This window comes from Pan paniscus, chromosome 19, assembly GCF_029289425.2.
Source record: "Pan paniscus chromosome 19, NHGRI_mPanPan1-v2.0_pri, whole genome shotgun sequence".
Lineage (NCBI taxonomy): Eukaryota > Metazoa > Chordata > Mammalia > Primates > Hominidae > Pan > Pan paniscus.
This window is the reverse complement of record NC_073268.2, coordinates 78,527,949-78,547,915: the sequence shown is the minus strand read 5'-3', so window position 1 is coordinate 78,547,915 and position 19,967 is coordinate 78,527,949. Positions and strand designations below refer to the sequence as shown.

Here is a 19,967-nt window from a genome sequence, read left to right as displayed (position 1 = left end):
ATTGAGACCATCCTGGCTAAGGACAGGCTGGCCAACACCTTAATTTCAGTCCTATAAGACACAGAGAAGAGAAACCAGCTGTACCCACCTGGACTTCTGACTTATAGAACTGTGAGATAATAAATTTGTGTTGTTTTAAGCTGTTATGTTTGTGGCAATTTGTTACAGCAGCAATAGAAAACTAATTTGTCAAATTGGACCCAAATCACATATGTGTGTGTGTATGTTTTGTATAATCCAAAGTTTTTCAAAGAAATAGTCAAGGCACTAACTGGAGCCAAAATTAGGTATGTATTTTCTGAAATTAGAGAATGAGGAAATAAACCTGGAACAAAATATATCCCAAATGACACCTGAATAAAACTTACTTCATATCACATTCAAGTCTCAGCGTCTCTATGTATAACAGTGATTAATCTCCTACAGAGATAATGATACCTGCTCTGTAAGTGTGTAATGTAAAAGGTAACATCTTTCTCCTTGATAAAAGGTAGGCTTCTCTAGGGCTGGAACCAAACTATCTCTGACTTGTTTCTGTTTTTCCCACTATCTCTTGCATGTTAGTAGGCAGTAAACAAATATTGATTGCATGCTTTCCATGGACCAGGTATTGCTCCAAGTGCTTTGGATATATTAGTGCACTAAATAGACAAAGATCTGTGCCTTCATATAAATGTAATAAATAGGTAAACTAGATGCCATTTTAGAAGGTGGTATGTACCATGGAAAAAAGAAAAAGTAATTCTGGGTGGATGATTAGAAAGAAGAGAAATAGAATTCCTACACACTCCCACCTCCATGTCTACTTCCTGACCAGCACCTGTACCTGCATGATCTTCCTTTCTCTCTGCGCTGCAAATAAACTGTATGCTCTTACCCAGAGCCAATCCCTCCCTTGTGGATTGGAACTCATCCCCTCTCTCATATTCAAAGAATTTACTGAAGAAAGGGTCTCCTCTTAGGTAAGGGAAATATCATTTTTTCATTTTCTATTATATCAATCCTATTGTTGTATAAACTTTTGCTGTTTCTCCCTTAAAAAGTACATTGTGACCCCATTTCCCCCTCCGGCTATTGCTACCTCTGCCATTTGTCTCTTCTTCCTATTGAAAATTTAGTCATTTATGGCCGGGCGCGGTGGCTCATGCCTGTAATCCCAGCACTGTGGGAGGCCGAGGTGGGTGGATCACGAGGTCAGGAGATCGAGACCATCCTGGCTAACACGGTGAAACCCTGTCTCTACTAAAAATACAAAAAATTAGCCGGGCGTGGTGGCGGGCGCCTGTAGTCCCAGCTACTCAAGAGGCTGAGGCAGGAGAATGGCGTGAACCTGGGAGGCGGAGCTTGCAGTGAGCCGAGATCGCACCACTGCACAGAAAAAATAAATAAATAAATAAAAATTAAAAAATTAGTCATTTATTTCTATCAGTGTGGATTCATGGATGTTTATTTTATACTTTGGGTTATAATCAATTCTATATTATTAATTTTTATTGCTCAAATAGAAAAAGTTGGTGGAAGTCAGAGGTTATGGATACAGATGCTGGTAAGGAGGTAGACATGGAGGTGAGGGTCTACGGAAATTCTAATCTGATTGCTTCAGTTTTCTTTGGGAAAGTAAGCAGACCAATTGACAGTAAGGATGGGAGATGCTGGGGATCTTGAAGTATTCAATAAATATTTGTAGAATGAACAAATTAACCTCTCATAGGAAGGTTGTGAGGATTAAGCACTGTAATGAACACATTTTCTAGTTTCCATATTTGATGTTTTGATATCTGGGGCCTTGCTGGCCCTGGAGGGACTGCCCCTCTCAGGGCTGGTCAATTCCTAGAAATAGTGACTACTAGATTGTGAGTGTGTCTTTCCTCTGCAAACCATCCAATTCCATAGACCATATTCCAGAGACCATATCCTCAATCACCTGCCTTCTCCACCTCTTACAGTCAGGACACTACTTCCCTGCCCTAGTCATCCCAGGGCTAGGTACCAGACAACTAGGGACAGCCCTTACATGCCAGAGCCCACTGAAGTTGTTTAAACTAGCTAACCCCATACCTGCTTACCCTGCCTTGTCCATTCCTTCTTGCAGAAACCACAATAGAGTTTCTTGTCCACATGCTGCCCCTGCCCACTTCCTGACTGACCCTGGTGCTTCCTCTTGTGGCCCCACATGCTTGGCATGCTGTGCCCTGTTTCTAGGGATCTGTGAGTATGAAAAACTTCCTTTGTGGCCATCATTTCTGTGTCTGCATGTCTCACCATATCTGACTAAAATAGACCCCTTAAAATGAGTACCAAAGTATCTTAAGGCACTTTAGAAACCTTAGGTCTATAAAACCATAAGCTGTTATTATTAAGGCATTTAGCTCAGTTTTACAATGAAAAATGCCAATCTGATCATGACAATCCTTTGCGTTTTCCAAACCGAAATTCCCAGCAATAAAGGTTGATTATAGAATGAACAAATTAACCTCTCATAGGAAAGCTGAGGATTAAGCACTGTAAAGAACACATTTTCTAGTTTCCATATTTGATGTTTTGCTATCTGGGGCCTTGGTGGCCCTGGAGGGACTGCCCCTGTCAGGGCTGGTCAAGGTGGATTGATTCTTTGATTCATTTCTGTCTCCTGGGTCAATTTCTAAATTGGTTCTAAATTTAGTGGGGTAAAGCATCAGCCTCTTCAGAAACCAGATGCAACCCAAACACAGCCACACTTGACTTCTTTGAATTTTTCTAGTGCATCATGCTTTCCCTTTTCTCTGGCCTTTGTAGATTCTGTTCTTTCTGCCTAGAACACTTCTGTCAGCGCTATTTGCCTGATTTACTCCTATTCGTCATTCAGCCTTCTCTGGGACTCCCTTTCTTCCCTCACAAGACCAAATTAGGAGGCTTTCCTTTAAGCTCCTATAACACTCCATACTTTTCCTATCATAACTTGTGTTATATTGTAATTTAAATGATTTATTCAGCAAGTTCATGGCTTTTTTTTTTCGAGACAGAGTCTCGCTTTGTCGCCCAGGCTGGTGTGCAGTGGCACGATCTCGGGTTACTGCAACCTCCGCTTCCTGGGTTCAAGCAATTCTCCCTGCCTCAGCCTCCCAAATAGCTGGGATTACAGGTGCCCGCCACCACGCTCAGCTAATTTTTGTATTTTTAGTAGAGACAAGGTTTCACCATATTGGCCAAGCTGGTCTCGGACTCCTGACCTCAGGTGATCGGCCTGGCCTGCCTCAACCTCCCAAAGTGCTGAGATTACAGGCGTGAGCCACCGTGCCTGGCAAGTTCATGGTTTAACAGCCTGTCTTCCCTATTAGACTTCCTATCAGGGCAGGGACCACGTCTGACTTGTTTTGTTGTTTCCCACGCCTAGTACATTTTTGGCATTAAATAAATATTTGTTGTTTGGATGAATAAACTTTAGCCAGTGTAGCTCATTTTACATTGTTTTCTTTGAGAAATCCTAGGACTGTAGCTGTGTTTGTGTTCTTTATTACTTGATTTATATTTGTTCTTTTGTTATTTTTGTTCTTTTTGCGTTTGTTCTTTTCCATACCCCCAAGTTCTTCTTTGAATACAGTTATTTGACGAGCACTGCCTAAATTCTAGGGAGATGTCCATTTAAAAGCAATTTCCCTCCTGTCCCACAAAAATGTAGGGTTTTTTTCCTTTCTCTCAAATGATGGTGGTGTAGACCACCCTTGAAATCTCAGATCTTTCTTAGAGAAGAAAGGATCAGACATATTAAGGAGCTGTTGTTTATGCTTCAGTTTTGAGGATGATTCTCATTACCTGCCATTTGTGAAGCACTTAGCTTCTTTTCTTTGTGTTGTAATTGGCATTGAAGAGATCCTGGTAAGTCTCTATCCCTGAGGAAAGATATGAAAATATTTAGATTTACTACATATGTGAAACCAGCAGATATTAGTCCTATTCATCAGTTTCTGCTTACTGGAATGACTGTAGCATCTCAATGTATCCAGTCTACTATCCTAAGGGATCTTCTGTTTAGGATAGCCCATAGCTACAGGATGAACAGTGAGAAAATGTTGGCCACTGAGATCCTCCTCTGCCCTAAACTTGCCCATCACCCTTCCCTTAAAAAATTATAATTTCAGGCCAGCCATGGTGGCTCATACCTGTACTCCTAGCCCTTTGGGAGGTCAAGGCAAGAGGATCGCTTGAGCCCGGGAGTTCAAGACCACCTTGGGCAACGTAGCAAGACCCTGTCTCTACAAAACATAAAAAAAATTTAGCCAGGTGTGGTGGCACAGGCCTGCAGTCCTAGCCACTCAGGAGGCTGAGGTGGGAGGATTGCTTGTGCCTGGGAGGTCAAGGCTGCACTGAGTCATGATTGCACCACTATGCTTCAGCCTGGGTGACAGAGTGAGACCCTATCTCAAAAAAAAAACAAACCCCAAAAAACCAGTTACGATTTCCCCCATTTTACAAAATAAGAAACAGAAGCTCAGAGCAATTAAATAATTTGTCTCAGGTTATACAGATAGTAAATGGAAGACCTGAGATTCAAACCCAGATTTGTCTGACTCCAAAAATCAAGGCCATAATGCTTTACACTATTCCTGTTGTTAGAAAGAGAAGTTGTTTCAATTTTCTTTTTTGCTGGCTCCAACTCTCAGCCTTGAGTTTCAAATTTTAAAACAGTATAAACATTGTGGTGAATACCCTTACAGAGAAACCTTTGCATCTATGACTATTTTACAACTTTTTTTTTCTTTTTACAACTTTTACAACTGTTTTACAGTCGTCAAATTGTATTTTTACCAGCATATGTATGGGTGTATAAGAGAGCGAAATAAAGATAGAGAACACCTCTGAAAATTTGAAACCTTGGGTGACCTTTCATTTATTGAGGAAAGTAAAATCTGGAAAAGGCAGGAACATATTAATACTTTCAAGATACTTTGTACAGATCTGAAGTAATTTATTAGTTTAAGAACACAAAAATATATCATGTAAAACTGAGTTTGCTTATAATATGATAAATAAAATTTAATTACATTTAAGTAAATGTGATTTAACTCCAAAATTTAATTATAACCAATTTTATAAATTTATTTAAAGTGCATTTAGTTTTGATACTTGTAAAACTAAAAGTTTAAAAAATATGAAATCTCATAGTTTTGTGGCTTTATAAGAAGCAGTTTAAAAAGTAAAACTAGGCCGGGCGCGCTGGCTCATGCCTGTAATCCCTGCACTTAGGGAGGCCAAGGCGGGTGGATCACGAGGTCAGGAGATCGAGACCATCCTGGCTAACACGGTGAAATCCCGCCTCTACTAAAAATTAAAAAAAAAAAAAAATTAGCCGGGCATGGTGGCAGGTGCCTGTAGTCCCAGCTACTTCGGAGGCTGAGGCAGAAGAATGACATGAACCCAGGAGGCGGAGCTTGCAGTGAGCAGGGATCACGTCACTGCACTCCAGTCTGGGTGACAGAGCAAGACTCTGTCTCAAAAAAAAAAAAAAAAAGTAAAACTAGAAGAAATACTAAACATTGTAGTTAAACAACAAATTATTATGGTTTATTAATTTAGTATCCCCTAAAGTACTTATTAGATTCAACTCATTTTCAAAGAGGGGCCTGGGAGAAAAGGAGGTGATAGTCTCAAAACTGTTCTTAACTTTTGAAAGTGGAATTTTATCTAACTTGTCTTATTTTCTCAGTTTTTACTAACACTGATTTCTTCTTCTGGTGCTTCCTCTTTATTATCTACTTGAATTTCTTCTCTTTCTCTCATTCTTTCAAGACAGAGTCTCCCTCTGCAGTCCAGGCTGGAGTGCAGTGATGTGATCGTGGCTCACTGCAGCCTTGACTGCCCAGGCTCAAGGATCCTTCCACCTCAGTTTCCTGAGTAATTGGAACTATAGGTGCATTCCACCATACCCAGCTAATTTTTTATTTTTTGTAGAGACAAGATCTCCTTATGTTGCTCAGGCTGGTCTTGAACGCCTGGGCTCAAGTGTTCCTCCCGCCTCTACCTCCCAAAGTGTTGGGATTACAAGTGTGTGCCACTGTGCCCAACCTGTAATTTCTGAAGCTCAGGTTTGTCCTTATTCAGATAGGTTATTTTATATTTATTGTACAGATGTTCCTTGATTCATGATGGGGTTACCTCCTTATAAACCCATCATAAGTTGAAAATATTGTAAATTGAAAATGCATTTAATTTGCCTAACCTACATAGCTTAGCCGAGCCTACCTTAAATGTGCTCAGAACAGTTACATTAGCCTACATGTGGGCAAACTCATGTAGCACAAAGCCTATTTTGTAATAAAGTGTTGAATGCCTCATGTAATTTATTGACTCCTGTACTGAAAGTGAAAAACAGGACGGTTGTATGAGTATTTGAAGTAGAGTTTCTACCAGATGCATATGGCTTTTGTACCACTATAAAGTCAAAAAATGGTAAGTTGAACCATTGTTAAGTTGGGGGCCATCTGTATTTCTAAATATAAACAAATTTCTTTTGCATGATGTAGAAGATGCAGTACATGGCGAAATACTATGTTCTCAAGAAGCAGGAGGAAAGTAGAATTCAAGGCAGTGTAAAGATCTTTTATTTTTCTTTCAAGACAGGGTCTTGCTCTGTTGCCCAGGCTGAAGCACAGTGGTGCGATCTCAGCTCGCCCTAACCTCTGCCTCCTAGGCTCGAGCAATCCTCCCACTTCAGCCCCTTGAGTAGCTGGGACTACAGGTGTGCATCACCACACCCAGTTAATTTTTGTATCTTTTTTGGTAGAGGCTGGTCTCAAATTCCTAGGCTCAAGTGATCCACCCGCCTCAGCCTCTCGAAGTGCTGGGATTACAGATGTGAGCCACCGTGCCAGGCCAGGCAATGTAAAGTTCTTATTATCTGTCTTTAAAAAGACACTCTTGGCACAATTTCAGACCTTATCTTGGATCAAACATTGGAGAAAGACTTTATTTTTCAAAGTTTCAAATGACTGAAGAACCTTACATTTGGAATGAACCCAATCCAGCCTCCCATGTAATGTAGGAATTCCCTTTACATGTAGTATTGCCTAGTCTTTGCTTAACTACTTTCAGTGACAAGGAACTCACTCCCTCAAAAGACAGCTTGCGTAGTCAAGGACACTAGAAAAGATACACTCAAAATAGACAGTAAATGGATAATTGTGAAAGAGAAAAAAATGTTCTTCTTATGATCTGATAAAATATAAATCAGGCTCTCATTTTTGCTCATTAGTGGCTGTTTATTGAAATTTGTTGTTAGGTGACTGAGAAAAAGCCATTGTTAATGTCACAGGTAAATCTCCCTTCCCAATTTTAGCCCAGGGTCAGTCATGGCTAATGTACCAGCTTTCGTTTACCAGCTATATTTGAAATATAGACCCTTTTTCTACACTTTGACTTGGTTATGGGTTTAGGTCTTCTTTATGATCTTCTAAATTTTTTCTTCTTTAAACTGGCACTCAAAATATCTCAAGATATAACTGATAACTCCTTGAGCCCCCTAGGGTATTTTGTATCCTAACATAAAAACAGCTTCTCCTTTGGGAGGACAGGAGGGAGAATTCTGCTCTTCCTATCAAAAAAGATGTATATCTTTTTGTTTTCATAAAAAATATTTCTCTTCAATTCCGATGTTTTGTTTTATAACTAAACTTATCATATAATAAATATTTGAAGAGTATTTTAATTGTTTCATCATAATCTTTATGAGCTTTTAATATATTAATAATTTTTTTTTGAGATGGAGTCTTGCTCTGTCACCAGGCTGGAGTGCAGTGGCACGATCTCAGCTCACTGCAACCTCTGTCCCCCAAGTTCAAGCAATACTCCTGCCTCAGCCTCTCGAGTAGCTGGCACCACAGGCGCACACCACCACGCCTGGCTAATTTTTGTATTTTTAGTAGAGACGGAGTTTCACCACGTTGGCCAGGATGGTCTTGATCTCTTGACCTCATGATCCGCCCACCTCGGCCTCCCAAAGTGCTGAGATTACAGGTGTGAGCCACTGCGTCCGGCCAATAATCTTAATAATTTTCTTTTTTTTAGGGGCTTCCCAGTAAAGATCGGAAAACCTGCTAGACAAAATTCTAAAAGAGCTGTAACACTAATAATTCTTTATCATAATACATTTATCACCCTTAATCATTCATTACCTACCTTTTATTGTGGGAGATGGGTACTTTTGTTAGAGGATTCAGCTTAAGTTTTGGTTTAATTTCTGAAACTGCCATGTGGCCAGTGACTCTGTCTGGAATTCAGAATATACAATTAAGAAATCAGTTTACAGATTCATTCTTTATATTCTTTTGCAACTTTTTCAGCTCAAAGCCTGGAGTTTGAAAAGTCTAGGGCCTCAAGGAATGGTAATAGATGCAAACTCAAGTTAGAGATATGCATAAAGTTGGAATGCCATGTGGAAAGTCCCCTTCGTTGTTCCCGATTTCTAAGCAAAGTTGCTTGTCACTGCTCCCCCTTCAATTAGTGTCACTCTGATCCTATGTAAGAATAAATGCTAAGTGAAATAAGCCAGACACAGAAAGACCAACGCTATATGATCTAACTAATATGTATAATCTAAAATAGTTTAACTCATAGAAGCAGAGAGTAGAATGGTGGTTGAGGAAGGAGATATGGGGAGATGTTGGTGATACAAAGTTTGAAGATGAATAAATTCTGAAGATCTAATGAACAGCATGGTGACTACAGGTAATAATACTACTGTAATGTATACCTGAAATTTGCTAAGAGATTAGATCCTAAGTGGTCTCACTACACACACACACACACACACACACGCATACACACGCACAAATAGTAACTAAGTGATGAATATGTTAATTAGATTGATTGTGGTGATTGTTTAACAATGTATACATATATCAAATTATCAAGTTGTACACCTTAAATAATAAAAATGGTGCCATGTGACACAGGTAATGAGCATTCTGGAAATATATGGAAAAAGTTATTTAAAGATGCTATTTTATTATGAAATCAGTAGAGCATTTCAAGTCATAATTGACAAAGAATAAAATGTATTTGCCTACTTGTTTACATCTTAGATACCTGCCTAGTAGTAAGTAGATTTTCCCAGGGTTTCTTTTGGGGAGACTCATCCCTGCCCTGTCACTTCTTGGGAACCACTTGTTGTTTGTTTGTTTGTTTTTGTTTTTGGATGTGTAAAAGGCTTTATTTGCAGGGGAGCAGGAATTTAATAAAAGAGACCAAATCCCATGTCATCATCTGACTCTTTGGACACCTCCTCCTCCTCCTCATCTTCTCCTCTGCTGCAGCGGGGGTGGAACCAGCAGCAGGAGCTGCACAGCCTGGGGCAGCAGAGACAGCCACAGCCCCACCGGCAGGTACACTGGCAACCTTGCCAATACCCTGGGCAATGACATCTTCAATGCTTTTTCCATTCAGCTCACTGATAAACTTGTTGAGCCGGTCATCGTCCGCCTCGATGCCTACGCTGTCCAGGATCCTCTTGATGTCTTTGGCTCTGAGGGAGGTGCTGCCCCCGAGGGCAGCCAGCAGGAGGGAGGTGACCGAGCGCACTGGGGGCGGGCGTCTACGGAGGCGGTGGCAAGGCCTCCATGCGTGCGATCTTGGTGGAGTCAGGGAGGAAAAGCCCAGGTGGTCTTGGTTAACAGTAGGAATGGGGGTGGGATACAATGCAGTTCTGCTACCCTAGACCCTGGAAGGAACTCGTGAATTACCGTCGCCTTTCCACTTGGCATAGTTTGAGAAACAGGGCTTATGAACCAGAAGCTGGGTTGGTAGGGCTTCCCCGTCTGTTGTTATTTGAACCAAGCCAAATGTCCAACAATGATAGACTGGATTAAGAAAATGTGGCACATATACACCATGGAATACTATGCAGCCATAAAAAATGATGAGTTCATGTCCTTTGTAGGCACATGGATGAAGCTGGAAACCATCATTCTCAGCTGGAAACTATCGCAAGGACAAAAAACCAAACACGCATGTTCTCACTCATAGGTGGGAATTGAACAATGAGAACACATAGACACAGGAAGGGGAGCATCACACACTGGGGCCTGTTGTGGGGTGGGGGGAGGGGGGAGGGATAGCATTAGGAGATATACCTGATGTTAAATGATGAGTTGATGGATGCAGCACACCAACATGGCACATGTATACGTATGTAACTAACCTGCACGTTGTGCACGTGTACCCTAAAACTTAAAGTATAATAATAATAAAAAAATGTAGAGTGTATTTGATAGTTCACTGACAAGAAAACTAGGTTGCTGACTTAAGAATAATGGATAATTGAATACTATTCAACCATGAGGAAAAAAAGTCTCTGAATGTTTGGTTAGAATTTGATCCATTTTCCCAGGTCTTCACCTCAGAGCCCAGAAAGCAGTTGTTTCTAAACAACTCAATTACAAGTCCTCAAAATCTGAAAACCTACCACAGAGCTGGGAACTCCGGAATGGCTCAACAATTCAGGCATTTGAAAGGTGCTGTGAAATCATCCCCATACCTCAAAATAATCATTTCTTTAAAAAAATACCTTCAATTCTCAAAGATAATAGATTTTTAAAAAAGGACTTAGCATAGAATCCTACAAAATCACGATATTTACCTACTTTTAAGCCGTGCTACCTACCACTTCTGGGCTTCAATCAGATCAGGAATCCAATAAAGGGTTTGTTCCATCACACAACTGTGACCTCATTCACTGCTCAGGCTCAAGCCCGGGGAGAGAATGACCCAGGAGCTCCTTCTAACCTTACAGCAACTGTGTTTTCAGTGTGGTTCATTCAGCACCCTTGGTGTATATGAGGGTATGATTTATAAAATCTGAACATTTTGACACTGTTGGAATTTCAGGGAAGGGGGAGAATTTTTGTTTCAAGTTCTATATTAATATATTTTCATGTTAATGTCTTCATCAGGCTGGGTGTGGTGGCTCATGCCTGTGATCCCAGCACTTTGGGGGGCCGAGGCGGGCAGATCACCTGAGGTTGGGAGTTTGAAACCGGCCTGGCCAAATGATGAAACCCTCATCTCTATTAAAAATACAAAAATTAGCTGGGTGTGGTGGTGCACACCTGTAATCCCAGCTACTCAGGAGGCTGAGGCAGGAGAATTGCTTGAACTTGGGAGGCAGAGGTTGCAGTGAACTGAGATCACGCTCCTGCACTCCAGCCTGGGTGACAGAGCGAGACTTTTGTCTCAAAAAAAAAGAGAAAGTCTTCATCAGTCAGTTGAAAGTTGTTCAATTAAAACATTTTACTCAGCTGCCTTCACTGAATGGTGATTAAGAATCATTTCATTAATTGTTTAAGCCTAGAAAGAGAGGCAAAAAAACTCTCATAGGCTGTCTTTACTATTATTGGGAAAAGTGCTTTCAAAAGAACAATTACAGAAAAGATTGTTTTAAGCAGAAACCAAGGTATTCACGATCTGACACGTCTCATGGCATTGTAAATACTCTAGCGCAGGAGTTAGGACTCCTAACTCATGTCTTTAGTCTATCATGGCTAAGTACAGATATCTCTGGCACCCAAGGCTTAGCTAGTTATATAGTTGGGCCCCTAAAAGTGCTTCAGGTTTCACTTGCAGCAGTTCTAGAGGTTTCCTATTCCTGCTCAGGGCGATTTGTTCATTATGAGCATAATTTGACTTTAACCTAATCTTTTTAAGCTTGGTACACTGCCTCCCATTCTGGACAGGAACACACAAGGAAAGAAAGGGAAGGCTTAATTTATAAATTAATTCAACAATTATTTACTAAGAGCCTACTATATTAAAGGCTACTTAGATTTTTTTTTTTTTTTTTTTTTTTTCGTGAGGTCTCACTATGTTGCCCAGGGTTGAGTGCAGTAGCAGGATCATGGTTCACTGCAGTCTCGACCTCCCAGGCTCAAGTGAGTCTTCCACCTCAGCCTCCCCAGTAGCCGGGACTACAAGGTGCAGGCCACCATGCCCAGCTAATTTTTTGTATTTTGGGTAGAGATGGGGTTTCACTATGTTGCCCAGACTGGTCTTGAAATCCTGGCCCCCAGCAATCTCCTTGGCCTCCCAAAGTGCTGGGATTACAGGCGTGAGCTACCATGCCCAGCCTTATTGTTGTGTTACAGCATTCTTTATATATTTTGGAGACTAGATCCTTATCAATTACATAATTCACAGATATTTTTCCCTGTTCTGTGGGTTGTCTTTTTACTTTATTGATAATGTCCTTTCAGCCACAGAAGTTAGTCCTGGAATTTTAAAGCTGAAAGATAACTAATAGATCATCAACCTAATTCTGCCCCCAACCCACCACATTTTTTTTATTATACTTTAAGTTCTGGGACACATGTGCAGAACGTGCAGGTTTGTTACATAGGTATACACGTGCCATGGGGGTTTGCTGCACCCATCAACCTGTAATCTACATGAGGTATTTCTCCTAATGCTATCTCTCCCCTAGCCCCCCACCCCCCTACCCCCCAACAGGCCCCTGTGTGTGATGTTCCCCTCCCTGTGTCCATGCCCATTTCATTTTTTTAAAAAAGAGACAAGTTCTTTCTTTGTTAGCTGAGGCTGAAGTGCGGTGGCGCAGTGATGGCTCAATGCAGCCTCCAATTCCTGGGCTCAAGTGATCCTTCCACTCAGCCTCCCGAGTAGCTAGGACTACAGTAGGCAAGTGCCACTACAACTGATTAATTTTAAAATTTTTTATAGAGAGGGGGCCTCGCTGAATTTCCCAGGCTGGACTCATAGTCCTGGCTTCAAGTGATCTTCCTGCCTCCGCCTCCCAAGGCTCTAGGATTACAGGTGTGAGCCAGTGCTCCAGGTCCTCACCCATTTTATTTTACTGCTAAGGACACTAAAGCCCAATGAACTGAATTAATTTCCTTAATGGCAGAGTCAGGAACACCTGCTTTGTAAATTGTACTGTGATACCAAATAGGCTACAGTGTTCTTAGAGGTTAAAAAAAATCACAAATGGAGCATTAGAAAAGAATATAAAATACCTGATAATCACATGTGATTCAGTGTGGTGTGGACTATAAAGGTACAAGGAACTTAGAAAGACAGTTGGAGAGATAACGGTGTTCATTCACTTTATGGACAAGTAGATGGAGGATAGAAACTGACAAGACAATTAGGGAAAGTAACTAAGGTATTAAAAAATGTAAGTCAAAGTATTAAGCCCCATCTTTACAATGGCTTCACATCAGCTTTCACACTCACCTTTAATATCATTTGCAGTTTTCAACTTATGCAGAGTCACCATTCCTTTTGCTTAAAGACAAGATTAAGAATCAAAATTACATGAATTTCTGAAGTTACGGAAAGTAGACTAGGAGGGCATAATTTATCTTATTTTTTTCCCCAGATGAGTGAAAAAATTAAGAAAATGTCAAGGTTATATGGGATATCCATCTTCTTTCATATTGTTTCTTTTGGTGCCTTAATGCATTGCACTCCAAAAGCAAAAATTGAAAAGCACTATAGTGTCAGCATTGAAATCAAGACTATTCATTTATCATCTTTTAGGATGTAAAGAAGTGGAATGACTTTGAAAATCTGTTGATTCAGGAGGAAGATGATCTGTTACCCACTTCATTTTCATGAATGCTTTGTTTAGGACGGTATTGACTAATTAGATACCTTTTAATGAGATAGATATTTCTTTCTAGTGAATTATCCTATCAAATATGTGGGTATGATTAACTAACTGCAAAATCTTCCTTCACCCCACCCCTTTCTATGGCCAGAACAACAACCAACCAAAACCTTAATAGTACAGATTTAACTTTTTTTCTTTTCTTTCCTCTAAAAATGTGGGAATAGTTTTGTTTTCTAAGCATGAGGAGATTAATACTCAGGAAAAAAGTGTGGCTATAATAACTCAGTTTCCTATGTTTGGTTTGGTTTGGCCTGGCCAGATAAACCAATAATGTATTATTTTAATATCAAAAAAGGTCTATGGCAGATGATGAAACACAGAAACATGGAAAATTCTTGGTGATCCCTTTAGGTTATAGAGGCTATATAAGGTAATATATAATGCAGAAAGCAATACATATAAAGAAGAAATATCTTTCCTATGGGGAAAGGATTAATTCTAATATAAAACACATAATCTGTAGAATTCAGAAAAACCTACACCTATGAAGCACCTTTTCTTTCCCTGCCTCTGATCTGGTCACTCTCTCTCTCTCTATTGCTTGGCTCTTCTCCCTTCCTGGATATTAGTTTGCTAGAGGCACCCTATGCCATTCTTAGACACTGCACATGGCAACATGCTGGTTGAGAATGTGACTTAGAAGATGACAAGAAGCAGACTTTATTTTTATATGGCGACTTTTTTTCTAAATGTATGTTAGACTTTCTCTGTGTCCCTAGTAAGTAAAGTTTTAGAAATTCTCATGTGGAACCTTACAACCCCAGTGCCTCTGAAGGCCAGAGTGAAGTTCTGAATGTTCACCATCAAATAACATAAATTTTAGCAGGTCTTGAAGTTGTTCATATAGGAATGTTATTTCCACGTTATCACGCTTAGGTAGCTGAAATTCACCTTTATTCTTTAGAAAGTAGAAATGGTGAAATGGAAATGGGAGAAAAAGATATTTAAGTGTGAAAAATGCCATTGCCATTATGCCTATGTCTGTCATCTGAAATTTGAGTGTGAAGACTTAAATCACAGTAGTATATTTGAAGGCAAATGTGTCAATATGGCATTAAGAAATAAAATTTGTCCCTTAATACTTATATAAAGAAAACTTTCTTTAAAAGTTTTTTTTAGGCAGAGTCTCACTCTGTCACCCAGGCTGGAGTGCAGTGGTGCGATCTCGGCTCACTGGAACCTCTGCCTCCCAGGTTCAAGCGATTCTCCTGTCTCAGCCTCCCAAGTAGCTGGGAGTGTGCCACCAAGCCTGGCTAATTTTTGTATTTTTGTAGAGACGGGGTTTCACTACGTTGGCCAGGCTGGTCTCTAATCCCTGATCTCAAGAGATCCACCTGCCTCGGCCTCCCAAAGTGCTGAGATTACAGGCGTGAGCCACCGTGCCCAGCCAAAGAAAACTTTATAAGTGAAAATGTAGTATTATTGAGTGAATCTTTGAAATAGAAACCAGTATTTGAAATTTCTAAAAATATGAAACATACTTTAAAACATCTAAATTTTCTTTAAGGCACTGTAGACTTCACAGAATAAAATATATTTCAGTGGCAGTAGGTGGATTGGGGCTTATGAAGTGAAGAAAACATGTGGGCGAGCTGGGTAGCCATGTGAAATGTATATGTTTGATAAAGAGACTGGAAGAAAAAGAAAGAATAGCACTAGAAAAACAAGGGGAAGCTGGAGCAAAAGAAAAAATATATTTTTAGAGATGTGGAGAAGATAATAAAAGAGGAAAAGAGAAGAAGTGGAAGAGGAGAAAGAAGAATGATAGAAAAGTAAGCAAAGATATCTGAAGTGTTGTGCCTTCCTGGCTTTATAAATGGTTAAGAGCCAATTCTGATATGGGTGACTCGCTTATGTTACCTGGGGTTGTTAGTTTTACAGAACTGTTTGTTCTGAGTTGCCCAGATAGGAGGGATTATCTTAAGAATGACCTTGATACAGCCGCTTCGGTTAGTGAATCTTCAGTTATCTGAAAGCAGGAGACTAGAACCTCTATCAGGTAATCAACAAGTATTTATTGGGCATATACTGTGTACTCAAAAACTAAGCTTTTGTGAGAGTGGGAACCTTGCTTTATCTTTTGTTCATTGCTAAACTTTCTTGAACAGTGTCTGGGTGCTCAAAAAATACTTATTGGTGAACATAGAACTTATACATGGCCATGGGAGATGGTTTCCAGTATCTCCAATTGGCAGTATGATTTTAAATGCTGGGGATAAAAACTACCAAGTGAACATTCCTGAAAGTTTTCTGGCACCAACAACAAAAGCAGCAATAGATGGGATAGACTGGACTTATTAAAAGGTAGATATTTTTTCTTTTACAAATAAAATACAACAGGACTAACTTAGAAATATTAGGCATGGGTACCCAGAATTTAAATTTATTTTCTATTAAAATTCATTTTGTAGATACTTGCATAATATACCTTAAATTATTCTTACCTTCTCCTTTTTTATTTCTTTTTACAGACAAGGTCTCACTCTATCATCGAGGCTGGAGTGCAGTGGTGCAATCACAGTTCACTGCAGCTTCAACCTCCTGGGCTCGAGCAATTCTCCGACCTCAGCCTCCTGAGTAGCTGGAACTACAGGTGTATGCCACCACACATGGCTAATTTTTCTAATTTTGTGTAGAGATGGAGTTTTGTCATATTGCCCAGGCTGCTCTCCAACTCCTGGCCTCAAGCAATCTGCCTGTCTTGGCCTCCCAAATTGTTGGGATTACAGAAGTGAGCCACCATGCCCTGCAACATCCTCCTTTTTGAAACACAGTCAGGCTTGCAGAGACACAGCAAATTTCTTTTTTGTCGCACTTGTTAGGAATGCAGATGCAGAGAATAAATCAAGATTACTTAAAAAATGAACTCAAGATTGAGGTTGTACGTGTGTGGGAAGAGGGCAGAGACAAGTTTTACCTGGCCTCTGTTGATCAATTTCACAGCATAATGTTCAAATCTCCCATTCATTTGGAACATGGCATTTTGGCAATAAGAAACTTATTTTAGAAATAATTAAATATAAGGGGCCTACAAGCAAAAAGTACTGAGATTATGTATTAAATTTCAGAGGCATCCAGAAAGGAACTTTAGATTATTAGCTATATTTATTTATTTTTTTTTTGAGATGGAGTCTCTCTATGTTGCCTAGGCTGGAGTGTAATGGCACAATCTCGGCTCACTGCAACCTCCGCCTTCCAGGTTCAAGCGATTCCCCTGCCTCAGCCTCCCGAGTAGCTGGGACTACAGGCGCGCACCATGACGCCCAGTTAATTTTTGTATTTTTAGTAGAGATGAGGTTTCACCATGTTGGTCAGGCTGGTCTCAAACTCCTGACCTCAGGTGATCCACCCGCCTTGGCCTCCCAAAGTGCTGGGATTACAGGCATGAGCCACCGTGCCCGGCCTAGCTATATTTATAAAAAAGTAAGATTTTAATATGAGTAAGAAAAGGGAATGTAAATACATTGGACATGGATAAAAAAGCACAGAAATTATGTATGCATAAGGAAAAAATTTGTGGTGATAAAATTATGGATTATCATTGGAGGACAGAATTAAGAATTATTAAAATTTCCTTTTTTCATCTTTTCATTTGGTAAATATAGAAATTTTCTATAATGAACATATATTACTTTTATAACCAAGAAAACACAGATAAAAATACACATATAGCATCAGATTACAATTTTATATTGTATAATAAATTTTCACTTACGTTTAAACTTCTTCAGGCCCTCCATTATTGAATTAACATTAATCTTTCCATTTCCTGTAAAACATTTTGGTTTAGATACAGAGGCAGTCACATAAAAATTCATAACAGTTGTGAAATTATTAAAAACAATATAATAGGCTGAAATTCTTCCATGAGTTAGAAGAACTAGAAACATTGGTTTGCTTTGGAATTTGGATTCATTTTTCTGTCAGGTGAATATGATGGAAAAAAAAAAGATGAACTTTTGTTCTGGCTCTGTCTGGCTCTGTCCTTCAGGCTGGAGTGCATGGCGTGATTATGGCTTATTGCAACCTTGACCTCCCTGGCTCAAGCGATACTCTCGCCTCAGCCTCCTGAGCAGCTGGGACTGCAGGTGTGTGCCACCACACCCAGCTCATTAAACAATTTGTTTTTTTGTTTTTTTTTTTGTAGAGATGGGGGGTCTCCCTATGTTGCCCAGGCTGGTCTTGAACTCTTGGCCTCAAGTGATCCTCATGCCTTGGCCTCCCAAAGTGTTGGGATTACAAGTGTGAGCCACTGTGCCTGGCAAGGATGAGTCTTTGAAAGAGATACCTATTTCTACATTTTTTTTTTTTTGAGGCAGGGTCTCACTCTGTCACCCAGGCTGGAGTGCAGTGGTGTGATCTCAGATCAGTGCAACCTCTGCCTCCTGGGTTCAAGTGATTCTCGTGCCTCAGACTCCCAAGTAGCTGGGATCACAGGCATGTGCCATCATGCCAGCTAATTTTTTTATTTTTAGTGAGATGGGGTTTCGCCAGGTTGGCCAGGCTGGTCTCGAACTCCTGGTCTCAAGCAATCCACCCACTTCAGCCTCCCAAAGTTCTGGGATTACAGGCTTAAGCCACTGTGCCTGGCCCTATCTCTGCTTTTTAAAAAGCAGTTCATCTTTTCTGTGCTTTAGGAAATTGTATTAATCAAAGGGACAAAAATAAGAAGGAACAAGGTATTTTGAGGGAACTGTGGGTAGTTCAGTTGGTTTGGAGCATGACATGTTGGAAGTAGTGGAGGAGAAAGCTGAGAAGTACATGGGGGCTATGTTGCCGTGGGTTTTGTTTGGACTTTTTTGGGAACATAGGAAAGAGTCATGAAGGTTTCTGACCATTGCTATGTAAAGGTTGATCTGAAGGCAATCTGCCTTTTTAGAGGCAGGATACAGAGAGATAAATGAAACTGAATATGTTGGAAAGGAATTATTAAAGGAGTAATTTTTGGAAAGAGAGTAGATGAGATCAAGAGTAGTGGATTAAGAAGGGTTGTAAAGAATCTCTTCAACTGGCCAGGTGCGGTAGCTCATGCCTGTAATTCCAGCACTTTGGGAGGCTGAGGCAGGCATATCACTTGAACCCAGGAGTTGGAGACCAGCCTGGGCAACACGGTGGTACCCCGTCTCTACAAAAAATACAAAAATTAGCTGGGCGTGGTGGTGTGTGCCTGTAGTCCCAGCTTCTTGGGAGGCTGAGGTAGGAGGACAGCTTGAACCCAGGAGACAGAGGTTGCAAGGTTGAGCCCAGGAGCTGATAACATGCCACTGCACTCCAGCCTGGGTGACAGAGCCAGACCCTGTCCCCAAAACAAAAAACAAAATCTCTTCAACTGAAGAGACAAGAGGAAGAAAATATAGGCAAAAAGGAAGAAATGAAAAACTAGAGAGAACAGAACATGGAGATATGTTTGCAACGGATTGGTTCAAATTTATTGCTATAAAACCATGATTTGAGAAACCTAATGGTTCAGTGTCTCATCTCCTACTTTCAGTTGGGCTTCGTAGAGAAAGCGAAGTATGTCTCCTTTCTTCATCCTTGTATTCCTAGTACCTAGTATAGGGCCTGACATATTCAGTGACCAATAAATATTTGTTGCTTGAATAAATCAATATACTCTTTTAAATTCAAGGCCAGGCTGAATAGAAACTCTCTGACAACATCACTGAAGCATTATAGTAAGAAACGCTATCCTCCGATGCACTTAGAACATCTTTTTCTGGGATATCAGAACAGAAAAGAAAGTGGTAGAAATAAAAAAGTATTTATATAGCACAAGGGCCAGTGAGTAAGCCATGTAAATAGACTCAATAAACAATAATAAAATTTCAATAAACAAACAACCCCAAATTCCCCCTCCTTCCCCTGTGTATCTCTTCCTAATACTCATTTTATTTTCTAGTTTCACTCGCTGTAATATTTTTCCTTATTTTTCAGGCTGGAATCATACCATCAGGCACAACTTAGCATATTGGTTGTATTTGTGATTTAAGAAATGAAAGTCATGCACAATCTTTTTTTTTCATTTTTTATTTTTGAGACGGAGTCTCACTCTGTCACCAGGCTGGAGTGCAGTGGCGCAATCTTGGCTCACTGCAACCTCCCCCTCCTGGGTTCAAGTGATTCTCCTGCCTCAGCCTCCTGAGTAGCTGGGATTACAGACGTGTGCCACCAAGCCTGGCTAATTTTTTTTTTATTTTTAGTAGAGACGGGGTTTCACCATGTTGGTCAGGCTGGTCTCGACCTCCTGACCTCAGGTGATCCACCTGCCTCGGCCTCCCAAAGTGTTGGGATTACGGGTGTGAGCCACCGCGCCCGG

General features: G+C 40.4%; 1 protein-coding gene, 1 non-coding gene and 1 pseudogene across 2 annotated transcripts in view; all 3 read right to left on the bottom strand.

Moving 5' to 3' along the window:
- EFCAB3 (EF-hand calcium binding domain 3) overlaps positions 1 to 10,193 on the bottom strand; it is a 35,950-nt gene extending 25,757 nt beyond the window's left edge. The window contains exons 1-3 of the mRNA XM_055102236.2: positions 10,104 to 10,193; positions 8,152 to 8,242; positions 3,793 to 3,869 (exon numbers count right to left, since the gene is read on the bottom strand). Of these exons, the coding sequence (XP_054958211.1) occupies positions 3,793 to 3,869; positions 8,152 to 8,242; positions 10,104 to 10,152 (217 nt within the window). The 5' untranslated portion in view covers positions 10,153 to 10,193. The remainder of the gene's footprint in view (positions 1 to 3,792; positions 3,870 to 8,151; positions 8,243 to 10,103) is intronic.
- Positions 8,039 to 8,101, bottom strand: LOC112437626 (U7 small nuclear RNA). Its single transcript, XR_003026188.3, has one exon. It is a non-coding gene; the product is annotated as a U7 small nuclear RNA (small nuclear RNA).
- Positions 9,191 to 9,734, bottom strand: LOC117976684 (large ribosomal subunit protein P2-like; annotated as a pseudogene).
- Positions 10,194 to 19,967: the final 9,774 nt, after the last annotated feature.